We start from the raw sequence: 25,894 nt of genomic DNA on the forward strand, positions 1-25,894 counted from the left end.
TCAGTCTCTATTAAGTCGAAAGGCGTCTTCATTTTATAAAGCATCTGTAGGTAAACGAGGCGAAGTACGTAGCGTCACTTTATCAACAGCCATGGCTGAAAGTAGCTGTTCCCTGCGGACAAGCGAACTCTAACCGCGAGTCAGCCCTGCCGGAGACTCCGTGTTGAATTACAAATACGTCGACTTGACGTGAATTCGAATAGGGCGGGGTATTTGTAGCCCAGTCTCACACAGGATATAGTTTCTTTGTTATATTGTTATATCTCTATTTAGGTATGACATCAATCAATATAATATAAACTACCTACTTATTTAGGTCCGTTTGAAGTGCTTTAGAATGAGCGAATTATACATTCAGATACCGTTAACAAATTAGAAGCTCTTGCTTCTGCTAATAATAGTGATATTAATCATTGCTTAAAGCAATAATAAATGTAACGTCCGCGCTCCGACCTGAATTGATATCTAATTAATGTGTCTGTGGCAGGTATCAATGCTCGGAGATTTCAAATTGTGTTTACCATCAATGAAACGTGCGAGCCGAATATTTTGATCTGTTATAAAGCATTCACAATAGTTTTTACTACTCATAATAATAGCGTAATATCATCTAGAACCATGACGAATGCTGGGATGTGGAGTATCAATCTCCGCCGTAATTAAAATGATTGTATTGGCTCACAAGAAAAATAATTAAAGCTTTATTATGAAAGAGGCTACACTCGTGTGCGGCGGAGCGGAGCGGTGAGAACGTTTTGAATTTGGTTTAGCCTAAATTTGATATTGAACGGAACTCGGTGGTTTGAGACCGCAATATTAGCCCGTTCTTATTAGTCTTTTTACGGAGAAGAGCTTGTAAATCCACTTCTCTGTTTACCGGTTGCGGTTTGAGCCTTTATTCAACACCAATAATATTTACAATAGCTTCTTGTTCAAAAGTAATAAGAGGATATTCCAACTAAAAAGACGACATAATAATAGTGGCCATTATTTCGACATCTTGCCTCCATAAAACATCTTACCAGAGTATAGGAAGAGTGTAAAATAAATCTTCCACTAACTATGTATCACGTTTCTAAATTGGATTGATCTATGGACAGCTTTACAGTCAATATGTTTAGTTAAACTCTGATTAAAAATATTTGGTAGCGGCAGTCTTTTATCTTTGTTCATATGCCGAAGCAGTTTAATAGTTGCGGTTTTTGGTCGAAGAAACTTGTTGATCAATTTACTATTTGAATGCACTGACGACAGTTCGATACCCGATACTCGCCGCCACAAAGTTTCGGTAACTTTCTGTAACCAATACTTTGTAGTGTCATTATCGTATCAAAGACTCAGATCATTGGATAACGGGGCATTGGCCACTGAAGTAGGCGTTCGTGGGAAACTAAAGAAGTAAAGACATATTTTGTACTCGAGTTTATAGCATGGTAATTATATTGGTTTGGAGATATCAAAGCTTTACTAGCAGTAGTCACGTAACAAAGCGAAACTGATTTGACGTGAGAAGATGTTTTTAATGTTACAACTTTAACGAGCGGTGTTATTTACAAGATTTTAACAGTTTCGTGCTGTTTTTGTTCGGATCAATTTGAGATTAATTGTTCTTTTAAACGTTTAACTTGGCATTTTTCTCATGTCAATTTGTAACACTAAATCAAAAGAAGTAATTTACAATTTATAGCTATTAACGATCTAGTCATAAATATTATTTGGTTTGCTAATCAACAAGTTTTATTTATTAAGCCAATTATGTTATGAATGATATTTAAATCGGGGTAAATACGCGTTTCCGCAAACCATTTTTCTTCTCACATTATTTCAAAGCCGGATTCCGTTCGCGCACCTGTCGCCTCTCGAGTGGAAATTGTAAAAAGTCGTTTGCGCCGACGCAGCTAGGAGGTACCGTAACTCGCGTGAAGTTACGACTATCCGTTTGACAGTGACAGCTGCTTCCGCTACGGTCACTGGTCTGTTTGCGAATAGAAGCTGCGGTGTTAGATATGACATTCACTCTCGAAATGTTGGTATTAAGTTAAAATATGAGTCGCTTAACTTCAAATTCAGATAATCAAATCCATTCGACCCTTTTACTAATACTTTTTCGTAATGTCAAATTTTACATTCTCGCTGTCGGATTTATCAGAGTTTGAAGTTAAGCGACTAATAGGTATGTGACATAGGTATATTAGCATTGAATTTCTAACTTACGTCGTTTAAATAACTTATTAATATTTCCTGATTTTGTGTAAAATGAAAATACATACATTTGAAACACGTCCATTGAAATACACTTCTATAGTATCGTGGTAAACCTATCCTTCATTCAAATATGTTTGAGACAGTAGGTAATAATACTGGCTTGACGTAAGCAAAAATGACGCCTTAATAAGTAACATAGCGACCAAATATGCAGCAAAAGTGTTGTATTATTTCAAGTGTCGAAAAATCATAATAGTTAAATTTATAGTCTACAGTATAAGGACTAAGGAGTAAACTTATTTCCTCTGGAGCTAAATCTTTAAGCATGCTACAGTAAAGTATATTGCATGTGCGAAATTAAGCATCCTTTTAGGACACGTTCGCCAAAGCGTTGAGATTAGCACGTAGACTGAAACTTCCTTGTTACGTGTTCTTGATTATTTGCTGAGCCAACAGAGTACAGGCCGCCGTAATCAAACGCTCAGTCCGAGCAAATCGAGTTAAGACCCTGGCCTTTGAGAGAAATTCATTACTTAGGTATTAAGACGTAAAAGCTTACCGTTTCATTCCATTTCCGTAATTATTTTGTTGCAAAAAATTTCCATTCGAAACTTGCAGTATACTCACGAATGCTTACATATATCTTGAGTTCGGGAATTACAATAAAATATTTATCAGTTGCATCCTAACAGTTAGGCGTGTGATGAGACTTTCAAGGTAGTGGGTTCAAGCTTCATGAAACTTATATTCGAAATTCATAGAATTATTCGTGAGAAAACCAGACTAAGCCCAATAAAGGATGACTTCACGTTAGACCGGGCCGTGTCCGGCCGGAGCTTCCGGAGCTTACTTTTCTATGACATGACAGGCGATCACGTGATGCATACATAGAAATAGATGCGTCGGAAGCTCCGGCCCGGACACGGCCCGGTCTAACATGAGTCATCCTTAAGGTTTAGTTTCCCTTCTGGGTTGGATGGTTAGATGAAAGTCACTTTCGTAAAACTAGTGCCTACGCCAATTCTTGGAATTTGGTTGCCATAGCGGACCACATGCTCCTTAAGGATGCGACCGCTAAGATGAGGAGGATTATTAGGTTTTAAAGGAACCAGCGGACATGCACTCCGCTTTATGCAGAGCGTATCCGATATTATTTTATATTACTTTCACAGCGAGCGTGATTTAGAAAACTATGTACTTATACTATAAAAGCTCAGTCATGATTGTCCCATAAACCAGGTGGCATAAATACTAGTGCTCCATTTTACCATTAAGCGTCATAAACTTATTGAGTTCTTAGCAAAATTTACACATCGTAAAACTGCAGTAGAGTCGACGCACATCGCCAGCAAAATTTCAATACATTAAACTCATATTAGGAACGAGAGTTTTATTTCAGCACTTCGAGTCTTATATATCAAATTTCACGCCTCAAGCAAATAGTAGGTAGAGTAGAATTCTGAATTCGAAATTGCGGCGATAACATGATCCGGTCTTCGTTTTGTTGGCCGTCTGCGCTTTATATCCAAAACCAATGGTTAGTCGGAAGTAAAATTTTCCCATTCAACTGTTCATTCATTCATAAAACGCATTACCCTAGCCGCCGCACCCTAACCCCGTCTCGTTTCGGACGCGGAATACGTAGCCGGGAATCCCTCGCGCGTTGCACCTCCCGATGGAAACTGAAACGTAGGATTTTGTTGCAAGTTACGCTCACGGAGTGCGGCCGAGCTTAGCTCATGCGAGTGTGCTTTAGCTTTGTAACTGGCGAGACTAGGCATGAGGCCGTTTTGTATTCGCTTGTAATAAAACTGAGAGGAAGCAAACGAATATGTCAGTTAAAAGAGAACATGCGAGGATTATGTAGCGTTACTTTTTTATTTTTTATGTACTATCTGTGTATTTATTAATATGAAATACGTCGAGCTTGCTTAGCCTAACAATTTAAACTTTAAAGTAACTCATAATTATATTGGTCATGCGTTAAGAAGAGCGCTGAAACGATCTGAGGGGAAGTTTTATTCCGCCTCAAAGTGTTATTATCTGGAAAGTCATTAAATTGTCTAATTGATATTTCAGTTCCTATTCCATTAATAAATTGCGGTCGTAGTCGTAACCATCGGCTTTGGCTGAAATCGTAGTTAATAATTCGTATAGACATTCAGATTTATATTAGTTACGCTTGGAGGAGGACTGTGTATGTGTGTGTGTGTGTGTGTAGCATGATGTGAACGTAAACTTTACTGATCATAGAGGATTTAACTAATTTTTTACCTACTCAAAAGTCTATTGCCATTATTCTACTCCCATTCAGATCAATATAAACAAAAGGCTGGAAGTTGAAAACTATTCTAGTTTCGAGCTCCTTATTGGCAAACCGCCATATGAGCGCGTGGATGAGAACTCCGCCCGGTCCGCCCGCAATGAAGACAAAGTGTGAACTTCCCTAATTTATTTTATAGGCGTTCTTTATTTACCGAAAACAAGGATTTTTTCGGCCAAAGGAAGAACAAATATATTTCCCAGCTCATTTCCCTAAAACCCACTCCATTTAATAACCCTAAAAGAGCCCGCAGATACCTCATACGGAATCCGTGGGATTTTCGCCTCGGCTCGATCTCGGATCGCGTTCCAATGGCCCCCCAAGTGTCGATAGCGCCTATCCACCGTTTCAATGAGCTATTTCATTATTCAGCCTCACCGACTTCGCTAAAGATGGCAGCGATAGGATTGACTAATTTTGCAGTAGGTATATCCTAAGACGAGCTCTGCGGCGCGTCTTCATTTGGCCCGAGCCCATTTTGCGGGCTTAGCGCGCGATCCGCTCGATATCACCAACGTAAGCACGTCATTTGCAACTCCCACCACCCTTAAACAGTCTTCAGCCTCTTATACCATCCACCCAAACTTAAAGTTATGATTATGCAAACGGTAACTTTTTAATTTTGTTACCGACTCCATTTCTCAAAGGAAAAGTTTTAATAACAGGCAAACAATTCATGGCAGTTGTTCGTTTTTTCTTCGAGTTACAATCGGAAGTTTGGAAATGTGTAAACATTGAGAACCGTATACTGCGGTTTAAGACTTGCGGGTGGAATTTCCTGAAGTCACCAAGTACGTCTAACTTATAAATTGCTGAGTAAAATAGTTAATGCTATTTTTTCAGACCCTATCCTGAATTCCAGATGTACCAATCAAAGCGAAAATGTTTAACTTCCGTGTAGTTAATGTAGGTTGTTGTACCTAATAATCTGATTATAGGTTTTATTTTATAAGGCCCATTTTAAATCAGGTTAACGCCGATCGATTTAAAGCATCTAGACTAGATTAAATGAAATTAACACGCTATCGGGCCATTCAATGAGTAACTAAAAGCCGCGCAATCAGTACGACGATCTATTAGAACGTTAGCAAATCGTAAGCTGCACTTGCTTTAAATTTGTGCGCCCGCTGCTTTGGCCTGAATTCACTCATTGACTATTCAACCGTAGGCCGCATCCAATCGGGCCGAGGCGCCTAATCCTCGTTCGGCGATGAAAGTCAAAGCGAAAGCAAGTTGGTGTTTCCTAAAAGCCCTTTAGCTTGGCGAGAAGGCTCGGCGCGGCCGGCGGCGCGGCGCGTGCTGCGACTTGCAGGCAAGCTCGCTATTACGCCGCCAAGTGGCAAGTTTTGTGCTCGCCTCATGGGCGATTCATCGGCGCTTCTCGTTAGGGCGCACGGCTGAATGCCGCCTTGGCACTCCTCATTATTGCGTTTATAAAGGCGCCCATAGAGAAGCTTGATTCACTAGACCTGCTCTGTTGCTCTGAAAGAGAAAATGGTATTGTGTAGACGCTTTGTTCGGTACTTTTTTATTTCATCCCTGTAAACCTTGCTTGAAAGATATTTGTGGCAAGCTGGCAACATTCTGTATTGTGGACCTATAACGATGTGGAGTCGCTTTTGCTTTTCACATTTTATAGATACGTTTAAGTAACGAAAGCAGAAACTGGTTTCTATTGTGATTGAAAAACGGCGAGATCGATTTAGCGTTTGACTGATATTGCTAAGTATGATAATTTAATTTTTATTACCAAGATATGTTACTACATTCAAAACTAAACCGTGTCAGCGTTTCCAACCGTATAATAAATGACTAAAGCCGCTGATACTATGACTTGTATCCGACCCAGCTAATCAGTAACTCACGCTTCTCTTTAACATATGTAAATACAATGAAACGTTAGCCTGAATTAATATTTGACTCCATGCTAATTTATGACTGCTCTTTGGATAAGAGAGAATGCAAAACCATCGCCACCATGCCAAATATTCTTCTTATTTATGCACCAGTACCAGTACCACCACCAGTAGGTAATGCGTCGAAAAAAACGTTTTCAAGTAAATAAACTGTGAGCGTCTGACAAACATTGGCTTTGCAGAATGACTCGACATGGAAATCCATTTCCGAAAACCTATCGCAAACAATAAATCGATTTCCAACATCGGAAAACTATCATTGGTTTCATGTTTGTTGACTTTAATCTCACGCAACTAAAAAAAAAAGTATTTTAATAAACAAATTGCTTATTGAAAAGCTGATAAAAGTACGTATCATTTATTCTAGTATTTACTTACCTCAGGTATCCTGAGCGGCCAGCAATTAAATTGCCGAATAATAATCACGCGAAGCTCTAATCCGTCTGTGATTGCAAAATCAATAGCGGTAGCGCAACTATTTGCTGCTTTTCCCCTGTGATATTAAAATTTGCTGGCAGTAGCTAAGCCTGCAAGCTGCCGGCGAGATTTGTTTCTAAAACTAAAACAACAGAGATTTTAGAATTTACCGAATAAAAGCCGGAATAAAAATTTTACGGTGAATAAAAATTGTTATACCGGGTGTGGCCTGTAATATGAGCAAAAAAATTAACTGTAGGCTGTACTTCTCATACTGATCAACATTTTTTCAGCGACTTTTAAAAATAACTCGTAGTTTGATTTTTAATACACTTTAAAGGTTATTCAAAGACGTAATCTATTGCGAATTTTGTTATATTTAAGGCTTGACAAGCAACGTCAATCACAATGATATGGCGTGGCGATGGCGTCCATTGAAGATAATATTTATTTTGTATGAAAAATAGGGAGTCTAAATACTTCATAATTTTAAAAAGTTGTTGAACAAAATTGTCACCGTTTGAGGAGTACAATCTATGTTTTAATTATTTGTTCGTGTTACAGGCCACACCCGGTATACGTAGTGGTAAAGTTTAAGACGAAACGGGAGCTGAGCTAAAAGTCAATTTTGAGATTTCAAGCTGAATATACCCGTCGCTCTGACGGGGCGTAACCGCGGCGTGAGAGACTGTATTTGTATGTGTAATGCACGCACACAGACGCGTGCGGTGCACCCGTACTCGCGCTAGCGCGCACCTCACTGATTGCAATTTGCATTGTCACTTTTTGTTACTGCTACTACTAAGTAGGGTAATTCGCCAGTAACTGGCCACTTTTAATAACTGGTCGCCCTAAACTAAAAATGAATCCTATTCACCTATAAACAGAATTCATTTTAGTATAAGGTTTCAATAACTTCAATAAGTAACTGGCCACCTTATACTAAAATTAATTCTATTTATAGGTGAATATAATTCATTTTTGGTTTGGGATGGCCACTGACGAATTACCCTATTGCGATTGAACTTTTTTACTTACCCGGCTTATGTTTACGGAACTCGATATTGAATAGGGTAATTCGCCAGTAACTGGCCGCCCTAAACTAAAAATGAATTCTATTCACCTCTATACAGAATTCATTTTAGTAGGTATAAGGTTTCAATAACTGGCCACCTTATACGAAAATGAATTCTATTTGTAGGTGAATAGAATTCATTTTTGGTTTGGCGTGTCCAGTTACTAATACGAGTAGTGGCCTGTTACTGGCGAATTACCCTATATGTACTTAGTGGTTAATACTAGTATCAAGTAAGATTTTTTTTTTCAATAGGTAATGCTCAGAAACGAAGTATAGACATTGACACATATAAATATTAACGTCTTTGTAAGGCAGGATTGGACATTCTATAGAGTAAGAGTAAGTGTATGAAACAACCAATTCAGCTAGGACTACGGAATGCAATCTAGATCTCGCAATTTCGAGATCTCGCTAGATCTCGCACGTATTTTCGAAATTTAACCTAGTTGACAGGAAATCTCGATATATGCAATCTCGGTCGAGATCTCGATGAATATTTTCGAGATCTCGAACAAGACTGAAAGTGAAATACTTTGTTTTAAGTAATATATGACCTTAGATTCATGTTGTTCAGGCAGTGCTATTATGTGTCTGGCTTTAGCTCTATTATTGTTACGCAGTTTCTAAGTAAAGGTAAATAGTGGTTTAACATCGATAGCATTTCATAGAAGTAAAGTAAAAATTAAAATTGATTTTATGTTAAATGTCAATTTAATTTGTTATTGTTATTTTCAAAATATAACATGAGGTACCTTAAATAAGTAGTATGTCGGCGGCATATCGTAAAATCGTAACCCTAGGCGTATCATGAAACGCCACCATTTCCTGATCTAATATTAACCCAGGCATATCACGATCTTCCTTATGAAAGAGACGGCAGATCCATCAGAGCAATGCATTCTTTGATATTCCTAGCTTCATAGCGGGCGAATTGTAAAATAATTGATCGAGAAATCATATATTTTCAATGATTTTGTAAATGACTACAGTTATGACTACGGTTATTAGAAACCAATTATAGTATGTTTAATATTCTTTCTAATAGTATGCATCACCAATTGATCAGTAAAATAGAACCCGAGAAATAATGATCAGTTGAGGTCGGTCGCCCGCCATTTACGTGACGGAACAAAATTCATCATTACTTTGTTATATAATATCATACAGCAATAAAACTTATGTTTTTGGAAAGCTAATGAAATTTTTCGTATATTTTATAATAACATTAATTGCGGTAAAGTTATAATGTATTGAGTTAGACGCATGTTTTGTCAGTACTTATGCCATCCATGCACGGTAAAAAATCATGTATTTTAAATATTTTGTAAATGACTACAGTTATGACTACGGTTATTATAAAACAATAATTGCACGTTTAATACTCTTTCAAACGACATCTCATACGAACCGATCGGTCCCATAGGACTAAAGACGTGAACAAATACCTATCAATGCTGGTCGGCCGCCCACTTTTTCCTTCCTTTTTTCGACACGCCCCCCCCCCTCCATAAAATAAAAACCGGTCTATTCATATTCTGGAAACCACGAGGAACACGTCCATACCAGTTTTAGGTATTTAGAAGAGATGTCAACGAAAATCGTGAAGGAGACGACTTTTGTTTAATTTGCCTATAGACTATAGGAATATCAGAATATCACACCTTGAGGTTTGCACAAAATGGCTGGTGTTCCCTAGGCAGATCATGAAATGTCGGCGTTTCATTATATTCCTAGGAATATCTCGATACGCCCGATTTTACGATGTCTATATGTATGGAATTCTTAGAGATTTTTGATTAAAATAACACATTTTTAGTTACTTTGTCAAATTCGATCTCGTCGAGATATTAATCTCGATCCCGAAAATCTGACTGTCGAGATCTCGAAACACCCAATCTCGATTCGGAATTTTCGTGCGAGATCTCGAATCGTCAATCTTGGTGCGAGATTGCATTCCCTAGCTAGGACCTTAAATTGCTCGACAATTACGGAGCGTGACTGTACCTAAAAATTTTGTAAACCCATAACCATGCAATAAAATATTTTTGATTTTGATTTCTAATTTGAAATATTAGAATCAAAAAGTTCAAAATACATTGTACCTATGTAACTACAAAAATGTGTTCCCTCTCAACGCAAAACCCCTTGTGTCTTAGGAGGATCTAGATATTTTCACACAAGACGGTTTATCGATAACTTCTTACATCACTAGATTATCGACATTAAATGTCGACTATTGCCCATCACTTTTCTGGCTGTGTACGTATTTAGAAACTTGACTCCGCCCCTAAAATTAGTGCGATAGGGACAACTGCAGCTGAGGCGAAAAATCCTGCGTAAAAATGACTAAAATCGAGGTTTCGTACTCCTCTTTTTCCTCCTCCAAAACTTAACCAATCGTAACCAAATTTGGAAATCTAAATGATTATGAAATTATCTGTGTCGGACCGTTTTGCTTTTTTGGCTAATTGATATCAGTTTTGAATACCACGCCTCTCATTGTGGCATAGTCAATTAGGCCATTTTGGTCATTTTTGAAGGGCTCTAGCGCCTTAAAAAACAAAAATATCACAAAAAGCAAAACGGTCCGACACAGATACTGACAATATTAATCTGTGTTGAAAAAATCATTGCTCTAGCTTCAAAAACCACGGAGGAAAACGAGGACTACGTTTGTATGGAGGAATGACCACTCCTGTTGGCTCTTAAGAATATGAATGTGACCAATTTGCTTAGATTATAATAATATACACACAGCTTTATTAATATGAAGATAAGATCGTTGACTGTTAGAGAGAAAAGTAAATATCTTAAAAAACCTACCTTGGTTATTGAATCTCTGCTCATTCAGATTTCAATAGCTTAGGTCCCGATCACGCATTGTCAATTATATCATATTATTTCCAAGTCCATTTAATTAAAACACTGCAGCTGCGTCATTTACTGAGTTTGGTGAAAGTTTCAATTGTGGTTGATTTTTCTTTAGCTGCGAGATATTTAATGAAGTGCTACTATACTTCTGCAACAGAAGTATACAGAAACATTCAATATTGCGATAAGAACTTATATGTATTTTTATTATATGAATGCATATAATATTTTTTCCCGATATAGCGTCAGAGTCGTGGAAGACAAGGGGAGAGGCTTTTGCCCAGCAGTGGGACACCTTAATAGGCTAGCAAAAAAAAATATTAATGTGAACTACAATTTAGATGTTTATTAGTAAGCAAAGCGACATAATAGACATTCTTGGGTAATTATATCCACTTGGACAGCGGAAAAACTTGTAACATTTGTTAGTAGAACTGAGCGTAAAGTTTCAATCGAATCACCGCTAGTCGCTCCGCTTGGTTTTTGCCACGCTCTCGGCAACTATTGGAGCGGCAGACTTCCACCAACCGGCCAAGTTTTCTCATTATGCCCGTTAGTGCTTCCCGCCACTCTACTACTCACCGATTCACCAACCACTGACGAATCACGAGGCACGTACGCACTTCGATCGACGTCTGAAAATCGTATAAGTAGACTCATACACGTCCCAAAGATTAAGATGTCTTAAGTGATATTATAAATTAAATGTATGTTTTGAAACGGAGGGGAACTTTCCAAATAATGCACAGTCTATTTTTAAATGAACCGTACATACCTTCGTCTAAGGCGAATCATAAAATAAGCGGGAGGGGTATTTTCTCGAAGAGGGAGAGCGGTTAGCCGACTTTTACATTGGTTTTATTGTCTCAGCGCCCCTCGTAAACCGTCTTTGTGCCAGTAACGTCTCAAGTTGTATTAACACCATGATAACTTTAGTGGACCCGTTTGGCATGGGGTAGCGATCGCCCTCTTGCAATTAGGCCCAACTGTATAGTTTCCGCCATTTAAATGGAACCGATGACATTCAATGTTATAAATACGATTGTAACCTACCCCTGGATATTGAATTTAGAACAAATTACGAGGAACCCTTCGCTCTGAACTATATTACGATGTTATGATGTAATTAGAATGATAGCGCCAACCATTTCCCAGATGTCCCACTGAAATACAAATGTATCTAAAGCTTTGAAGTTCCTACTTACAGTTAGCTACATTGTAAGTTACAAACGTTACGTAATCGATTAGGACAAACATGACATTAAAAAAGTACGGCATATGTCCGCGACCTTTCAAGGCCAGGTTTATGATCAATACTTAATAAAATGCCACGGAAAGTGATCCCATATTCATACAAACACGTTTGTTGAAGATACACAAACAAGTTTATAAAAGACAATCAAAATAAATAATAATTGTAAATAGTTTTGTGATACAAAAAACAAAAATCCAAGTAAAGGAATAAAGCAAATAGGATCCTAATTTTAACGTATTTGTAAGGAAGAATACTAAATATACAAATCCATAATTAAGCCAGAAAACAACAAAAGCAGATTGAATATAAAGTTATGCATAAAATTTGCGTTCCATTAATCAAAAAAAGAATAGTCTCTAACGAAATTCTCATAACACAAGTCCGCTACACTTTATTGAAATCCCGTATTGAAATTCTATAACAGACTAACAGAACTTTTCAATAAGGGAATATTTAATTTCCATTTTACAGTAACAGCACAAACAAAACAAACTTTTAAACACATATTTATAAAAGGAAAACGAAGAGCCTCAGTTAATTCCGCTAGGGCTGATTCGAGAGTTGATTTGGGCGACACAAATTTTCCAACGAATTTAGCGGTTTCAATCGATGACGTCGTAATGGAAAAGTTCAATAGGCAACAACAAAGGCCGATACAAGTTAACGAAGCTCACGAAAGCAAAATTCACGATGGCATCGCCGCACTTCGGCGGACAGGAAATTAAAAGACAAAAGAGTGCCGGTCGGAGCTGTTTCGGCTCGGAAGTGAGGGCGAGCCCTCCCTTTTGATCGCACCTACCCATGGCTCACTTTGTACTAATGCTAAAAGATGACAGCTGACAGTCGAGTTATAATAGTCGATACAATACGATCGTTTTATGTACTAATCACGAATAACTTACCTACCAAATTCTTGCCGACCGGTCTGGCCTAGTGGGTAGTGACCCTGCCTATGAAGCAGATGGTCCCGGGTTTGAATCCTGGTAAGGGCATTCATTTGTATGATGATACAGATATTTGTTCCTGAGTCATGGTTGTTTTCTATGTATTTAAGTATTTATATATTATATATATCGTTGTTTGAGTGCCCACAACACAAGCCTTCTTGAGCTTACCGTGGGGCTTAGTCAATTTGTGTAAAAAATGTCCTATAATAATAATATAATCCTGGCTGTCGGTGGTTGGGACCGGTACGCAAATCTACTAAAGCGACTGGTACAGAACGTTTCCTTGAGATGCGAACAGTTTTCTGATAATTTATTAAAGAAAATCATGAATACCTATTTAACTATTCGTTTTTCAAAAACCCAAAAAAACAACTTAATAATAACAGCATAGGTTCCTACCTTCAGATCCACAGCGCAGGCTTCGTCATCATACAAATAGCTCATCCACCTCAGGTTTCATCAGGTTCTTTTTTCTTAAGTTACAACTGGATAATATTTAGATTTTATTAAAGCTTTCCCATACTTACAAATGCAACTGGGTCTTACAATATCATGATATTCATGATATGATTAAATTCGCAATATATTGGGTTCACGTAAGTTAGAATACATTTGTAACATTACAGAATTAATCCGTTCTTATACGGGGAGCTCTAATGTGTATCGGGTGTGCGTCTGTGTATGGTTTCTGTAATTCGGGCGAGCCGGGGTAATCCGTTCGGCGGATCTAGTTACCGAGGGAGACTTGATGCTGTCTTCTCGTGCTTTAAAACCATTTCAACCGTTCTCACTCGTATTGACGGTCTACCCGATGTATAAAAGCAGTTTCTGTATATTTAGCCTACATTTACGAGGTGATTTAATCTTTAAGTTAAACATTGTTAATGTTTGTTAAACGCTTGCTGTAATATGGCTACCGACATCTGACAAACCGTTGGATCAAGCTCAGCACTCCTAACTTTGTTTCCTAATTTAATTTGCATTCGGAATCAAAAACTTTCCGTGACACTGTTTTGCATTATTAATACTTTAGTATGGCCTGATCTCTCGGGAGGCGCACCAGAACCCATAAATTGAATTCCAACCTTCGCAATTAGTTATTCCCGCGCGTGAAAACTTTCGAGATCGTTCGCCTTCGTTAACAGATGTTACGCTGCTATTCATTATACATTCCGTCGAATTGTAAAGCCGAACATTTAATTTAAAGTACCAAACGCTCCTTTGTTAAATCGTCGAACATTTGGGAAGGTATTGTAACTAGAGGATCGCTCGGGCGGGAGGATTAGCGGCGCGGTTGCTCGCCGCTAGTATCTGTTTACGGTGTACATTCGTCTTAGACGAAACGTGCCAGTAAATACTCGTAAACTATCGCCGTGACATAATGCTACCTTAATTGCAGGCATATGTATAATGTCAAAGTATCAGTGTTTAAAAAAACTGTTGTAAGATATAGATCGGATCATCATTATCAGTGTGCGCATCAGAGGCGATATTACGGAGCAGATACCTAATGCGTTTAGAATTACATATAAGACCTATATACCTTTCAAGTTATATTAAAATACGATGATAGCCCCATAAAGCAGAAAACGCATTAAACTACATGTGCTAGTCCGTGGGATAAAATGACAAGCGTTCCTAACATATTGTCCGCGCCACGTGTCATGGCGGTATATTGAATAACAAATCATGGACATGAATAATGTCCTTCCTCAAGACTCCGTGCAATCTGCCCGCCTGCCGTACTACTTATGTCGTTCCATCTCACGGCACAACAAAAGACAAGGAAAAAACATTTTGCCGTCGTAGCATGACTCTTATCGGTCTAATTTGGATCAAACAATTTCACTCCCCTAACGCAAGTTGCGTAGAAAACACTTTGTTATCTGCATTTTTGGCAGAAATTATATTAAGATTTTGTCAAGCGATAGCGATAAAGCTGTATATTCTTACTTTGCTCTGTGGCATTGTAGGGTGATTTACCCCCGGAGAGCGGCGTATTTTTGCGATAACAATAATTTAGCAAAAATGATGTTGGTAGATTCTCATCTACGCTGATGGAATTGGCCACAGTCTAACTTTTGTATGTTCAACTACAACTTTGTGTTTTTGCATTAATAAGCTTTAGGTATATTTTGAATTACATAATCATCTTTTCTTTTTTCATTGCAGGGCCGGTGGAGTACGCATGAGATGTTATGGGCCCGCGCGGCGTAGCGAAGTGGCGTTGGTGGGTGGTGGTGGTGGCATGGGCGTGGGGCGCGGCAGCGCGCACGCTGTGCCCGGCGCGTTGCGCCTGCGACGATGCTCTGCGCACCGCCTCCTGCGCCAACGCCAGTCTCGAGATTGTTCCTATACAACTCAACCCCGAGGCTACCCACATCAACCTTACGCACAACTCCATCAACAATCTTCTTTACACCTTCGCTTTCTACACACAAATCACCATCCTAGATATCTCTTACAACAGATTACAGGACTTAGGTAGTAAGAACTTTGAAAGCAATATTGAGATGACACAACTGAATGTCAGCCATAATAGACTGAAGCGACTAGAAAGGGACACCTTCGTCGGCTTGAAAAAACTGATCGACTTGAACTTGTCAGATAATGAAATACGTAATGTACACGCACAAACATTTCAAGATTTATCTATGTTGGAAAGACTCGATTTGTCAAACAACGGACTGGAGAGTTTCGATCCGGACACTTTTGAACCCCTGTCATCGTTGAAGATCTTATCGCTCAAAAATAATTCCATATTAGACATACCATCTATCAATTTGTTCTACGTTGTTAAGTTACAATACTTAGATTTATCTGAGAACCTTATACAACAGGTGTCTAAGCATGGTATGCCATATTTAAAAGAACTGAGTCATTTAGACTTAAATAGTAACATAATTGGCAACATCGATCCATTGGGATTCCACAACTTACCCGCACTTCGCCACTTGGACCTGAGCGATAACAACATGACAACGATACCCACATCCGCTCTTTCCAAACTAGTAAACTTGTCGCATTTGTACCTCAGTGGGAACTTTTTCCAAAGCGTTCCACCCTTGTCTTTCCAAAATCTTTTCCATCTGAAACACTTACATTTGAGCAGGCTTTATGAGCTCAAAACGATTGATGCGAGGGCATTTGTTGACAACATAAATCTGCAGAAAATTTGGATGAATGAAAACGTGAAGATGAGCGAAGTCCCACCGAGATTATTTCACGGAAACCCAAAACTCACGCATGTGTATATGAAGAACAACGCCCTAGAAACACTAGAAGCATCACATTTTCCTATTGACAGGCTACAAGAACTAGAGATATCAGGAAATCTATTTGTCTGTAATTGCTCATTGTTGTGGTTGTGGAAACTAGGAACGGAGTGTGAAGTTAGTAGCAAAAAGTCGGGCAATACGAGTGCTACGCTTACGCTAGATTATGAGGACATCAAATGCGCAGGCCCGGGGCCTTTGAAGGGAGTTTTATTTGTACAAATTCCTGAATCTGAATTTGGGTGCTCAAGTGGTTGGGTGATAGTGGCAGTTGTGGTGCTGATTGTGAGTATCATTATAAGCGTCGTGGGTGGTGTTTTATACTTTTTGGGACCTTTGAAAAAGTGCAAAGGGGACAAGTCAAAGCAAGTTATGACGAGTGTTATGTTAAACGGTGATGTGTCAAAGTTAAGCAATGGACTTGGCTATTCAACGAGGAGTAGGGAACAAGAAAATAAGAGGGACACCGATCGGTATCTGATGATCGGTTCCTCAGTGACTAATAACTTTCATTCATTGAATCCACCGTGGCATAGTGTGGATAAGAATCCATATTTCCAAGAAGATAGTGAGGAGCATATTTACCAACAATTCGCCTACGAAACGATCCCCCATCACCGGACCCCCGAAAAGCCGCACATAGTGTACGTCTAACAAAAGTTTCGTGCAAAGGACAATATTATCACCAAAATATTTTCTTTGCTACGTCGAGAGGTAATTAGTGATACCGTGTATTATCGTCACGAAGACGAGAGACAATGAATTTGCAATATTGTAAATAGTGATACGACTAAAATTGTAAGATGTGATAGCTTTGTAAATAGACGTGTAAATAGTTAATTTAGCAGTGCAGATAAAGACATTACCCACGTTTTTGTACTTAACTCCTTTAATCATGTTAATCCTAAAACCCATTATGCCTACCCTAATAGAGTAAACTCTATGTCATCTTTTTGTTTTGTATGAATAGTTCCTCAGGATTGAGTACTCATTGTTAAGTGCGTTACAAATTGTTTGAGATATTCAATGCTAAATAAATATTTACTCATAATTATGTATGTAATTGTAAATTATATTAATAATAGTTATATTTTCTGAATAGAACACCAATAGGTACTTGAAACTTTGTACAAAGACGAGCAATATAGAGTAATAATAATTTCAAATAATATCAGAATAGGAATAAATTTGTTAATTTACCTTGCTACATTGTTATAGCGTATTTAGTTGTAAAATAGAGCGAGATATATTGTTCGAGTCATCCATGCGCTTAACACATACATAGCCTAAAGAAGTATATATACATACATACACTAATCAACCAACCAGCTGCTCTGATGGAAAGGGGTACAAAATAAAGATACATTTAATTGGCTATTTTTGTAAATTGATTTCATAAGACTTATTTAGTGCATTTTTTTCTCTTAATAGATCTTGAATTAATATTTTTGTACTTAGTGAATATGTCAAATGATCTAGCTGGAAGTAATATCTTTGCATTTTCATAATAATACATTATTCTATGAATTTTACAAATATTATAAACTTCATAACCGAGAAACAAAATACCTATTCAATCGATAATACCTACAGTCATATAGATAGAGTAAGGCTATTTATACATACATACGGAATACATAAAACTTTTGTTATGAAACTTATTTAAATATTATAAACAAACAAAAAATAAAAAAATAAATAAACTTCTTTGTTTTTTTGCACCTTTTTTCTAACCAGAACAGTAGATACAGCCGCCATCAGATATATCGGAGCGGCCAAGGTGCTCACAAATATCTGAACACGCCTCTACTGTCAAGGCGTTAGAGCGCGTGTTCAGATATTGTGAACACCTTGGCCGCTCCGATATATCTGATGGCGACTGTACAATTCCCCGTTCTACGATATGTACTGACAAGGGTTCAGTAAGTAGGTAGGTATGTACCTATACGTCAAAATAATGAAGAACACAATTTTAATTAGAATAAGTAATGTATTGCACAATTTCCACACTACGTACTACCTACAGTTCGCCGGGAGCTAAGCTAGGCTTAATATCTTTTCACTTCTACGATATCAATAAAAAGCTGAATATCAAAGATATTTCCATGGTGCGTAGCCAACATGCCAAATCGTTTACGCTCAGTAGCGAACGAAACGTAACTGTCACCAATTGAAGAGTGATAGAACTGATAGAGAACAATTGTCACCTTGGCTAGGGGCCCAGAAAAACCTAGGTAGGTACCTAACAGGTACCACATACACGTTTTTTAGGGTTCCGTACCCAAAGGCTAAAACGGGACCCTATTACTAAGTTTCTGCTGTCCGTCCGTCTGTCCGTCCGTCCGTCCGTCCGTCTGTCACCAGGCTGTGAAACGGGATAGCTAGACAGTTGAAATTTTCACAAATGATGTATTTCTGTTGCCGCTTTAACAACAAATACTAAAAGCAGAATAATTCCATACAACAAACGTGATTTTTGACCGAAGTTAAGCAACGGCGGGCGGGGTCAGTACTTAGATGGGTGACCGTTTTTTTATATAAATAAGATTTGTCTATAACGACAGTCTTGGTAATTCTAACTTAGAAACGTATTATATCAGAGGTACCTACCGATCAGATTTAAATACATATACATAACAGTATTAAGTCACGTAAGGCCGCAACAAGTGCGACTTTTGTATACCTACATCAAATGCAGTGCATTGTAGTATTTATACATAAGCAAAACCGGTCAAGTGCGAGTCGGACTCGCGTTCCAAGGGTTCCGTACATAAGTTCGACTCACGCTTGACTGCACATTTCTAATAGGTTTTTCTGTCATCTATAGGTAAAGTACTATTGTATGTATTTTATTTCAAAATTTTAGACCCAGTTTAGTTTCAGAGATAAAGGGGGAGGGGGATCATCGGACAGACAGACAGACGCACCAGTGATCCTATAAGGGTTCCGTTTTTTCCTTTTGAGGTACGGAACCCTAAATATTTTACATTTCTTCGAATATAAATATCATTTGTCCTTGTATGGTTAACGACGCGATCACCGAGTTTCGAGTCTGGATGCTGCTTAATTTTGGTTTTAATGTGTAAGTATTGTGCGCTGATTCATATTTTTAGTTATTCCCAGCTGTTACCGCGAATTTATTACCACTGGTAACAGCTAGATTGTTTTTCTCACTTTTTCTACTGGGAACAACTAAGAAAAAAACACATATAGGTAACCATCAATTTAGGTCCCGTAGACAATATACCAATCGCTAACGCTTCGTAGCGAGCGAAACGCAACTGTCACACTAATATGGAAGAGTGATAGAGGCACAGAAAGCGATTCGATGGCGAAGCGATATCGATTGTCACCTTGGCTAGGCCGCCAGTTTGGTGGGTTATTTAGTATTAAAAATCAAAAATGTTTTTCTGGTCACTTCTAAAATCCCAGTGATTGTTCCAACTGAAAACGTGCGAAAAAAATCAGTTGTGGCAACAACTTGGTGCTAACAGAGCTGTTAAGGAATAAGTCGCATTTATTCTAAAATTATATCACAGTATGCTAACCCTTAAAAAAGTTGATGTGATGATCATTGATTATCAGACATCGTAAATTTTATAGCATTTTCGGTGCACCGGAGTAGTGTTAACGGAATTGGTATAAACAATTTCAACCCTAATGATTAATTAGCGTTAATAACATTAATATTAACCTTAATTTACCATTTCAGTTGCAATTATCAATACCTACCAATTTCGTTAACTCCCCTCCAAAAATGCTTTAAAATTTACGTCTGTTGATTATACCGTACAAAAACTGATTATATAGCGCAAACTGTGGGCAGTTTAGGAACTAAAGTAATGCTTTCACGTCAGTAGGCACATTAACCTACGTCGCATTCATTAAATCACAAAATTTAAGTAGGCTGGACCACACACAGCACTCAAGATTTAATCGTTAATCATTATAATTAACATTGATTCGAACACCGATACCACATTTCGCCATCTCGGCAAGCAAACGTGAAAATAAATAGCAATTAAGTTTGTTAATTACTGTATTCCGGGTAAAATGAAATACAGTAATGCGTTTCAGATAATGAATTTCAGTCCTGCCAGGCAACAAGTTGATTACGATATAAAGTCGTTTGTTCGGTCGATATCGGCGTCCATTAAATGATGGCATCTGATTTTGTCGTTCAGTCTTTTTTAAAAGTATTGTGACTGATTTCTGATTAAATGTCCATTGCTGTTTTACATAGGTATGCCAGTTGTGTAAATGGGATAATGAAATTATAGCGAAACAGAAGGATTTTTTTTGGATTTAACAAGGGGTAAGGTAACTAACCGCTTACCTACTAAATGCATAAAAATGTATTATGATTTCTAACTGTCAAAGTTGGCCACATAAACCAAGGTATGTCAGTAGGTATATTATATTATATATATATATTCGTATTATTTTTGGGTTTGCTCAAGATATCTAAATTGTATGGAGATGACTGCTGTTATATGACCCAGGCTATATGAAAAGTCCTATAAGTACACAAAATCGATGCAAAATAAACGTGATGGGAAAAAAATCATATCATATATTTATGATACACTTGCACTAGCTAGGGAAATCGGGGTAAATAATAAGTTAATTTTAAATTCATATTTCATATTTATACGGAAGAGAGAATCAACAGAATTCCCGGTAAAATGTCGATATCAGCTATAAAGCCGAGGGGGCTCTACTCTCAATAAAATTGATAAACGCTTTATTTATCTATATCCTGCATGGTGTTCGGTTTGACGTTAACAAGGGGATGTAAAAAGCCCGAGGGCACAGATAAGTTATAGATCAGTTAACCCACACGGGAACAAAAACGATACAAAGTGCACCCTACGCCCTGTAATTTTAAACTTTGATACATTGACGCCGGTCGTTCGCAACACCAATATAACACGCACAAATAAACAGAATCGGTCATAATCTAGCCCGGCTAAAGTCAAACCAAAGTTGTGGGTTCACTGTAATTTTGTGGGCACTTCAGACTTGATAATCATTGTGGCCCAAGTTTTAAACAGGCTTTAAAAGTTTGACCAAGCACTTATACTACGATGGTCTCTTTAAATAATGGATCGACTAAGCTAAGGTATTTAACTATTTATGTACCTAAATATGCGGCTGAGCGAAGCAAAAGGAATAACCCAACTAGCAAAATCACGCTAACAACAGTCTCTAGACTACAATTTTGTCGCTCTTATATTGATTTTATATCATCGTATAAGCCCGGGTTTGGGCACAAAGCATAAGCGTATTTATTTTAATATCGTTCTAATATCAGTCTAATTGAATGTTGTTTGCATTCACAGTAATCTTTTTCAAAACTATATTAAGCTGCTTTAGGCTAATATCGCTTTTACGTAAGTATCTTGTAAGCCTACATAGGCTTATATTGGTCGAACGTAAGTATCTTGTAAGCCTACATAGGCTTATATTGGTTGAACGTAAGTATCTTGTAAGCCTACATAGGCTTATATTGGTCGAACGTTAGAATCTTGTAAGCCTAAATAAGCTTATTTTGGTTTGAAACATTCTATTTGTGAAGTATAAATATACGGGTGAAATTAACTGCAACGTGACAAAAACAATATTAGTGTAAGTGTTTATCAAACTTTTTATGAATTATGTTTAAATATAATAACGTGCTGTTTATCATCGTCTGTTTATGTTTCAGAGTAAGTATTCACATGGGAAAATATTATTTATTGTAAAGTAGACCCTGTTTTACACTTCAAACTTTATGCGCCTACTCAAATATGGTATTTGAATATTTTTATAATTATTTTATTTCTTTATTTTGTATTGATAGTCAGCCATTGATGTAGGTGCATTTTTCAAGCGCACTATTAGAGTATTTTAAGCATTCTGAATACAAATGATGTGGCCATGTTGAATTACTTATACTAACAATAGTGTTCCCAAAAACGATTTAAGATCAAACCATCTGATATTGATCTTCTCTATTGTGATATAAGTGTCTTGATCTTATATCACTCTAATATCTTACTAAAGTGCTGCTGTTGATCTTATTATAGCTTTAGTAAGATCAGAAAAGTACGTACTTACAGTGTTCTTATGCTATGTTAATATTAGTCTTACATTCTTACAATAGCATTTAGAAATCTAATATAAAATCAAATGAACTAAGAGAATGAGGATATAAGACCAGGTACTCTCAAGTTCAATGAGACTTCGTAAATGTTGTTGTAAGAGCAAGAGGCTTATAATAGTATTATGCTATGTTGATATTAGCCTTACATTCTTATAATAGCATTTAGAAAGTCTAATATAAGATCAAATGAACTTAGAGAATGTGGATATAAGACCAAGTACTCTCAAGTTCAATGAGACTTAGTAAATGTTATTGTAAGAGCGAGAGGCTCATAATAGTATTATACCATGTTGATATTAGTCTTACATTCTTATAATAGCATTTATAAAGTCTAATATAAGATCAAATGAACTTAGAGAATGTGGATATAAGACCACGTACTCTCAAGTTCAATGAGACTTCGTAAATGTTGTTGTAAGAGCAAGAGGCTTATAATAGTATTATGCTATGTTGATATTAGCCTTACATTCTTATAATAGCATTTAGAAAGTCTATTATAAGATCAAATGAACTTAGAGAATGTGGATATAAGACCAGGTACTCTCAAGTTCAATGAGACTTAGTAAATGTTATTGTAAGAGCGAGAGGCTTATAATGGTATTATAAAATGCTCTTATATACATATATAAGACTAGGTAATAAGACTAAACTTACTAAAGTGCGTATTAGCTTGTCTAAGACTAATATAAGAGCGATGACAAGTTCAAAACAAAAATAAGAGCGCTATAAGCTCACTACTCTTATAAAGTGCGCAATCTGAGACTTTTTTGCTAGTTGGGAAGTACAGTCGCCATCAGATATATCGGAGCTGCCAAGGTGCTCACAAATATCTAAACACGCCTCTATTGTAAAGGCGCTAGAGTGCGTTTTCAGATATTTTTGAGCATCTTGGCAGCTCCGATGGATCTGATGGCGATTGTACAGCCGTACCGGGCAAGAATCCCTCTTGGTGTAGAAACACTCGGCCCGTGGGGTCCCGGTGCTCTAAAATTTTTCGGCGCGTTAGCAAAGAGGCTGGTGGATGTAACTGGGGACCGTAGGGCTGGCAGCTTCCTCGCACAGCGCATAAGCATTGCAACTCAGCGAGGTAATGTTGCCAGCGTCTACGGCACTTTGCCGAGGGGCGATTTTTTACTGTAGTTTAGGTTTTATTTTTATTAATTTAGTATAATTTTATTTAGTTTTGTATTTTGTGGTTCCTAAATATGAATATTTAATATGTATTTAGGTACTGTAAAATGGGCCTATTTTGCTTCAAAACTTATTCCATGATTCGAAATTTACTTAATTAAAATTTTACAAATTGTCATATTTAGGTACATAATATATTTAAAGTAGACCATCACTTGTATAATTTTGTGACAGTTCAACAAAGCTACGATACCTATATAGTAAAAAAAACTTTTGCAGAACAATTACCTAATGGGAAGCACATTTTACGGTACTTAGTTACTACACGTGTTAAACTCTCAAGTTTTAGACTACTGAGAACTGGCATTTCAATTTTACGATGTTTTTATCTCTGTACGTTCAAATCTACAATTCCAAGTCACATTAATATTTGAAAATGTAAAGAGTAATGCATTATAATTACTTTTTTGAGCTTCCCACATCTTCATTTCGTTCAATAGTGAGGGGACGATCGTCACGGGACCCATTCCCGCGTCCCAAACACGACTACCTTCGCAGACCTATAATGGAGATAAATGAATGTCAAAGTACTCAAATTGCCATCCGCTGGCTGGGTTCAAAAGTAAAATTGCACGGGTTACTCCCTGTGTAATGGAGTAAACGTGTAGGGCATTTATTTCGCAATTAGCCTTCGTTTAAATGTATCATTTGTTAGCCCGATGTAATTGGCAGCGCGATGGTGAATGCTGTTTACAGTGATGTTGACTTGGTTTGTTTTCCAAACTTGAATTTCCACAATCTAGGCTAAAAAAATTACTTCTAGTAGGTTGTTAAACGAGAAATAGTGACATGCAAATAGATCATGTTGAAAAAATGTGTGATTTTTAAAAATAAGCTAGTGATATTTCTATACATTTTGCTGCGCTATAATTAGGTACTTATGGTATGAAAATTGATGCATAAAATTAATAAATAAATTGACTACAGTACTACTGACCAAAAACAAATCACTTTAAAAAATAAAAACAAAAAAATGCATGTCAAAATTTTCCACTTACAACATCATCGTCACGTGCGAATTCCCAGCGGGTGTATTCTGCGGCGGGCCTATTTGACTTTGTCCATGCACATTTATTACTCGCCACGTGATTAGAATTGCCAAAAGATCCATAAAGTTTCCTCGTACTTGGCCGGTGAAAAATATACTCCTGGCACGCTCGCGGTCGAGGGCGGGAAATCGAGAGTGATAAATGTTTTTTAGATTCGTGACCGTCGACCGTTTGGTTTAAATCCGCAAACGGATAGATGGACAGTTTTAATGGACTCGGTAAGGGAGTGAAACTGTAGCATAAATTTCGGAACCTTCTGTATACGGCGGGCAGTTCCATTTTTTTCAAAAGCTTCCTATTCGTTGTGCCAATAGACGGCACGCGTTTAATTTATTTGTCTGCCAAATTCGCAATTCCGATTTCGGTTTGTTTGACTCTTTTGACAATTCATTGAATACGAGTAAAATACTCTTTTACAAACATTTCATTTCATACGCAGTCAATTTATTTTCAATAGATTTTTAGGAGTTTCAAATTTTGTAGTTAGTGCTCAAATTATATGAATCAATTTAACTGTGCAGTCGCCATCTGATGTACCGGAACGAAAAAAGGGTTCAAAAATACCCTAAAAACTTTAAAATTAAAGTTTTGTATTCACGCTCAAATATTTTTAATACTCTGTACATATATAGAGAATAGGTATGTTTGATTATGAGATGGCGACTGTACGACTGTACGGTGTACGTGTACCACCGGTTACGCTATCGGCTGTCAAGAATGCCTACACAACACAACATTTTTTCCAAACGATGTTTTCATCGTAAAATAAAATAAACATTGAAAAACCCGAATTCAATCTCTTAATAGCTTTTAATATTTAACGCTCAGTAAACTCGAACCAATCAAAACACATCGAACATAAAGGTTCGCGGGAAAAAATAAAGACCTTTTATCCTCCTCCTGAAAGGAGGCTGAAACGGCCCGGTACAGCTGGGGTGCGAGATTTATTTCACGACACTGCTCGTTATAGGACCGAAGGGACGGTCACAGGGAATGCAGCCTACAGCCAGTAGAGCCTGATACTACAGCAGACCGCCAGATCAACAAAAATCATCACGGGTGTAAGGATGGAAGGTAAGAGGGTATTTTTTTAAATATTTAACGCGCCTCCAAAATTCCACACGCGTCCTTGAAAAATCAGGGAACACAGGTACAAAAACTAAATGTAATTAATTATACCAAGGAATAGGTAATTGTATAACCCGGGACTTGTAAAGTACTT

At 37.4% G+C, this 25,894-nt stretch overlaps 2 protein-coding genes across 2 annotated transcripts in view; both read left to right on the forward strand.

The window, feature by feature from the left end:
- The window catches only part of LOC134679959 (insulin-like growth factor-binding protein complex acid labile subunit), a 67,435-nt gene extending 49,449 nt beyond the window's left edge, over nucleotides 1-17,986 (forward strand). The window contains exon 3 of the mRNA XM_063538912.1: nucleotides 15,185-17,986. Coding sequence (XP_063394982.1) covers nucleotides 15,211-16,941 — 1,731 coding nt within the window. The 5' untranslated portion in view covers nucleotides 15,185-15,210 and the 3' untranslated portion in view covers nucleotides 16,942-17,986. The remainder of the gene's footprint in view (nucleotides 1-15,184) is intronic.
- Nucleotides 1-25,894, forward strand: part of LOC134679993 (uncharacterized) — a 191,190-nt gene that overhangs the window by 86,614 nt on the left and 78,682 nt on the right. The gene's annotated exons all lie outside the window — the stretch shown is intronic.

The sequence above is a fragment of the Cydia fagiglandana genome, chromosome 3 (assembly GCF_963556715.1).
Source record: "Cydia fagiglandana chromosome 3, ilCydFagi1.1, whole genome shotgun sequence".
NCBI lineage: Eukaryota > Metazoa > Arthropoda > Insecta > Lepidoptera > Tortricidae > Cydia > Cydia fagiglandana.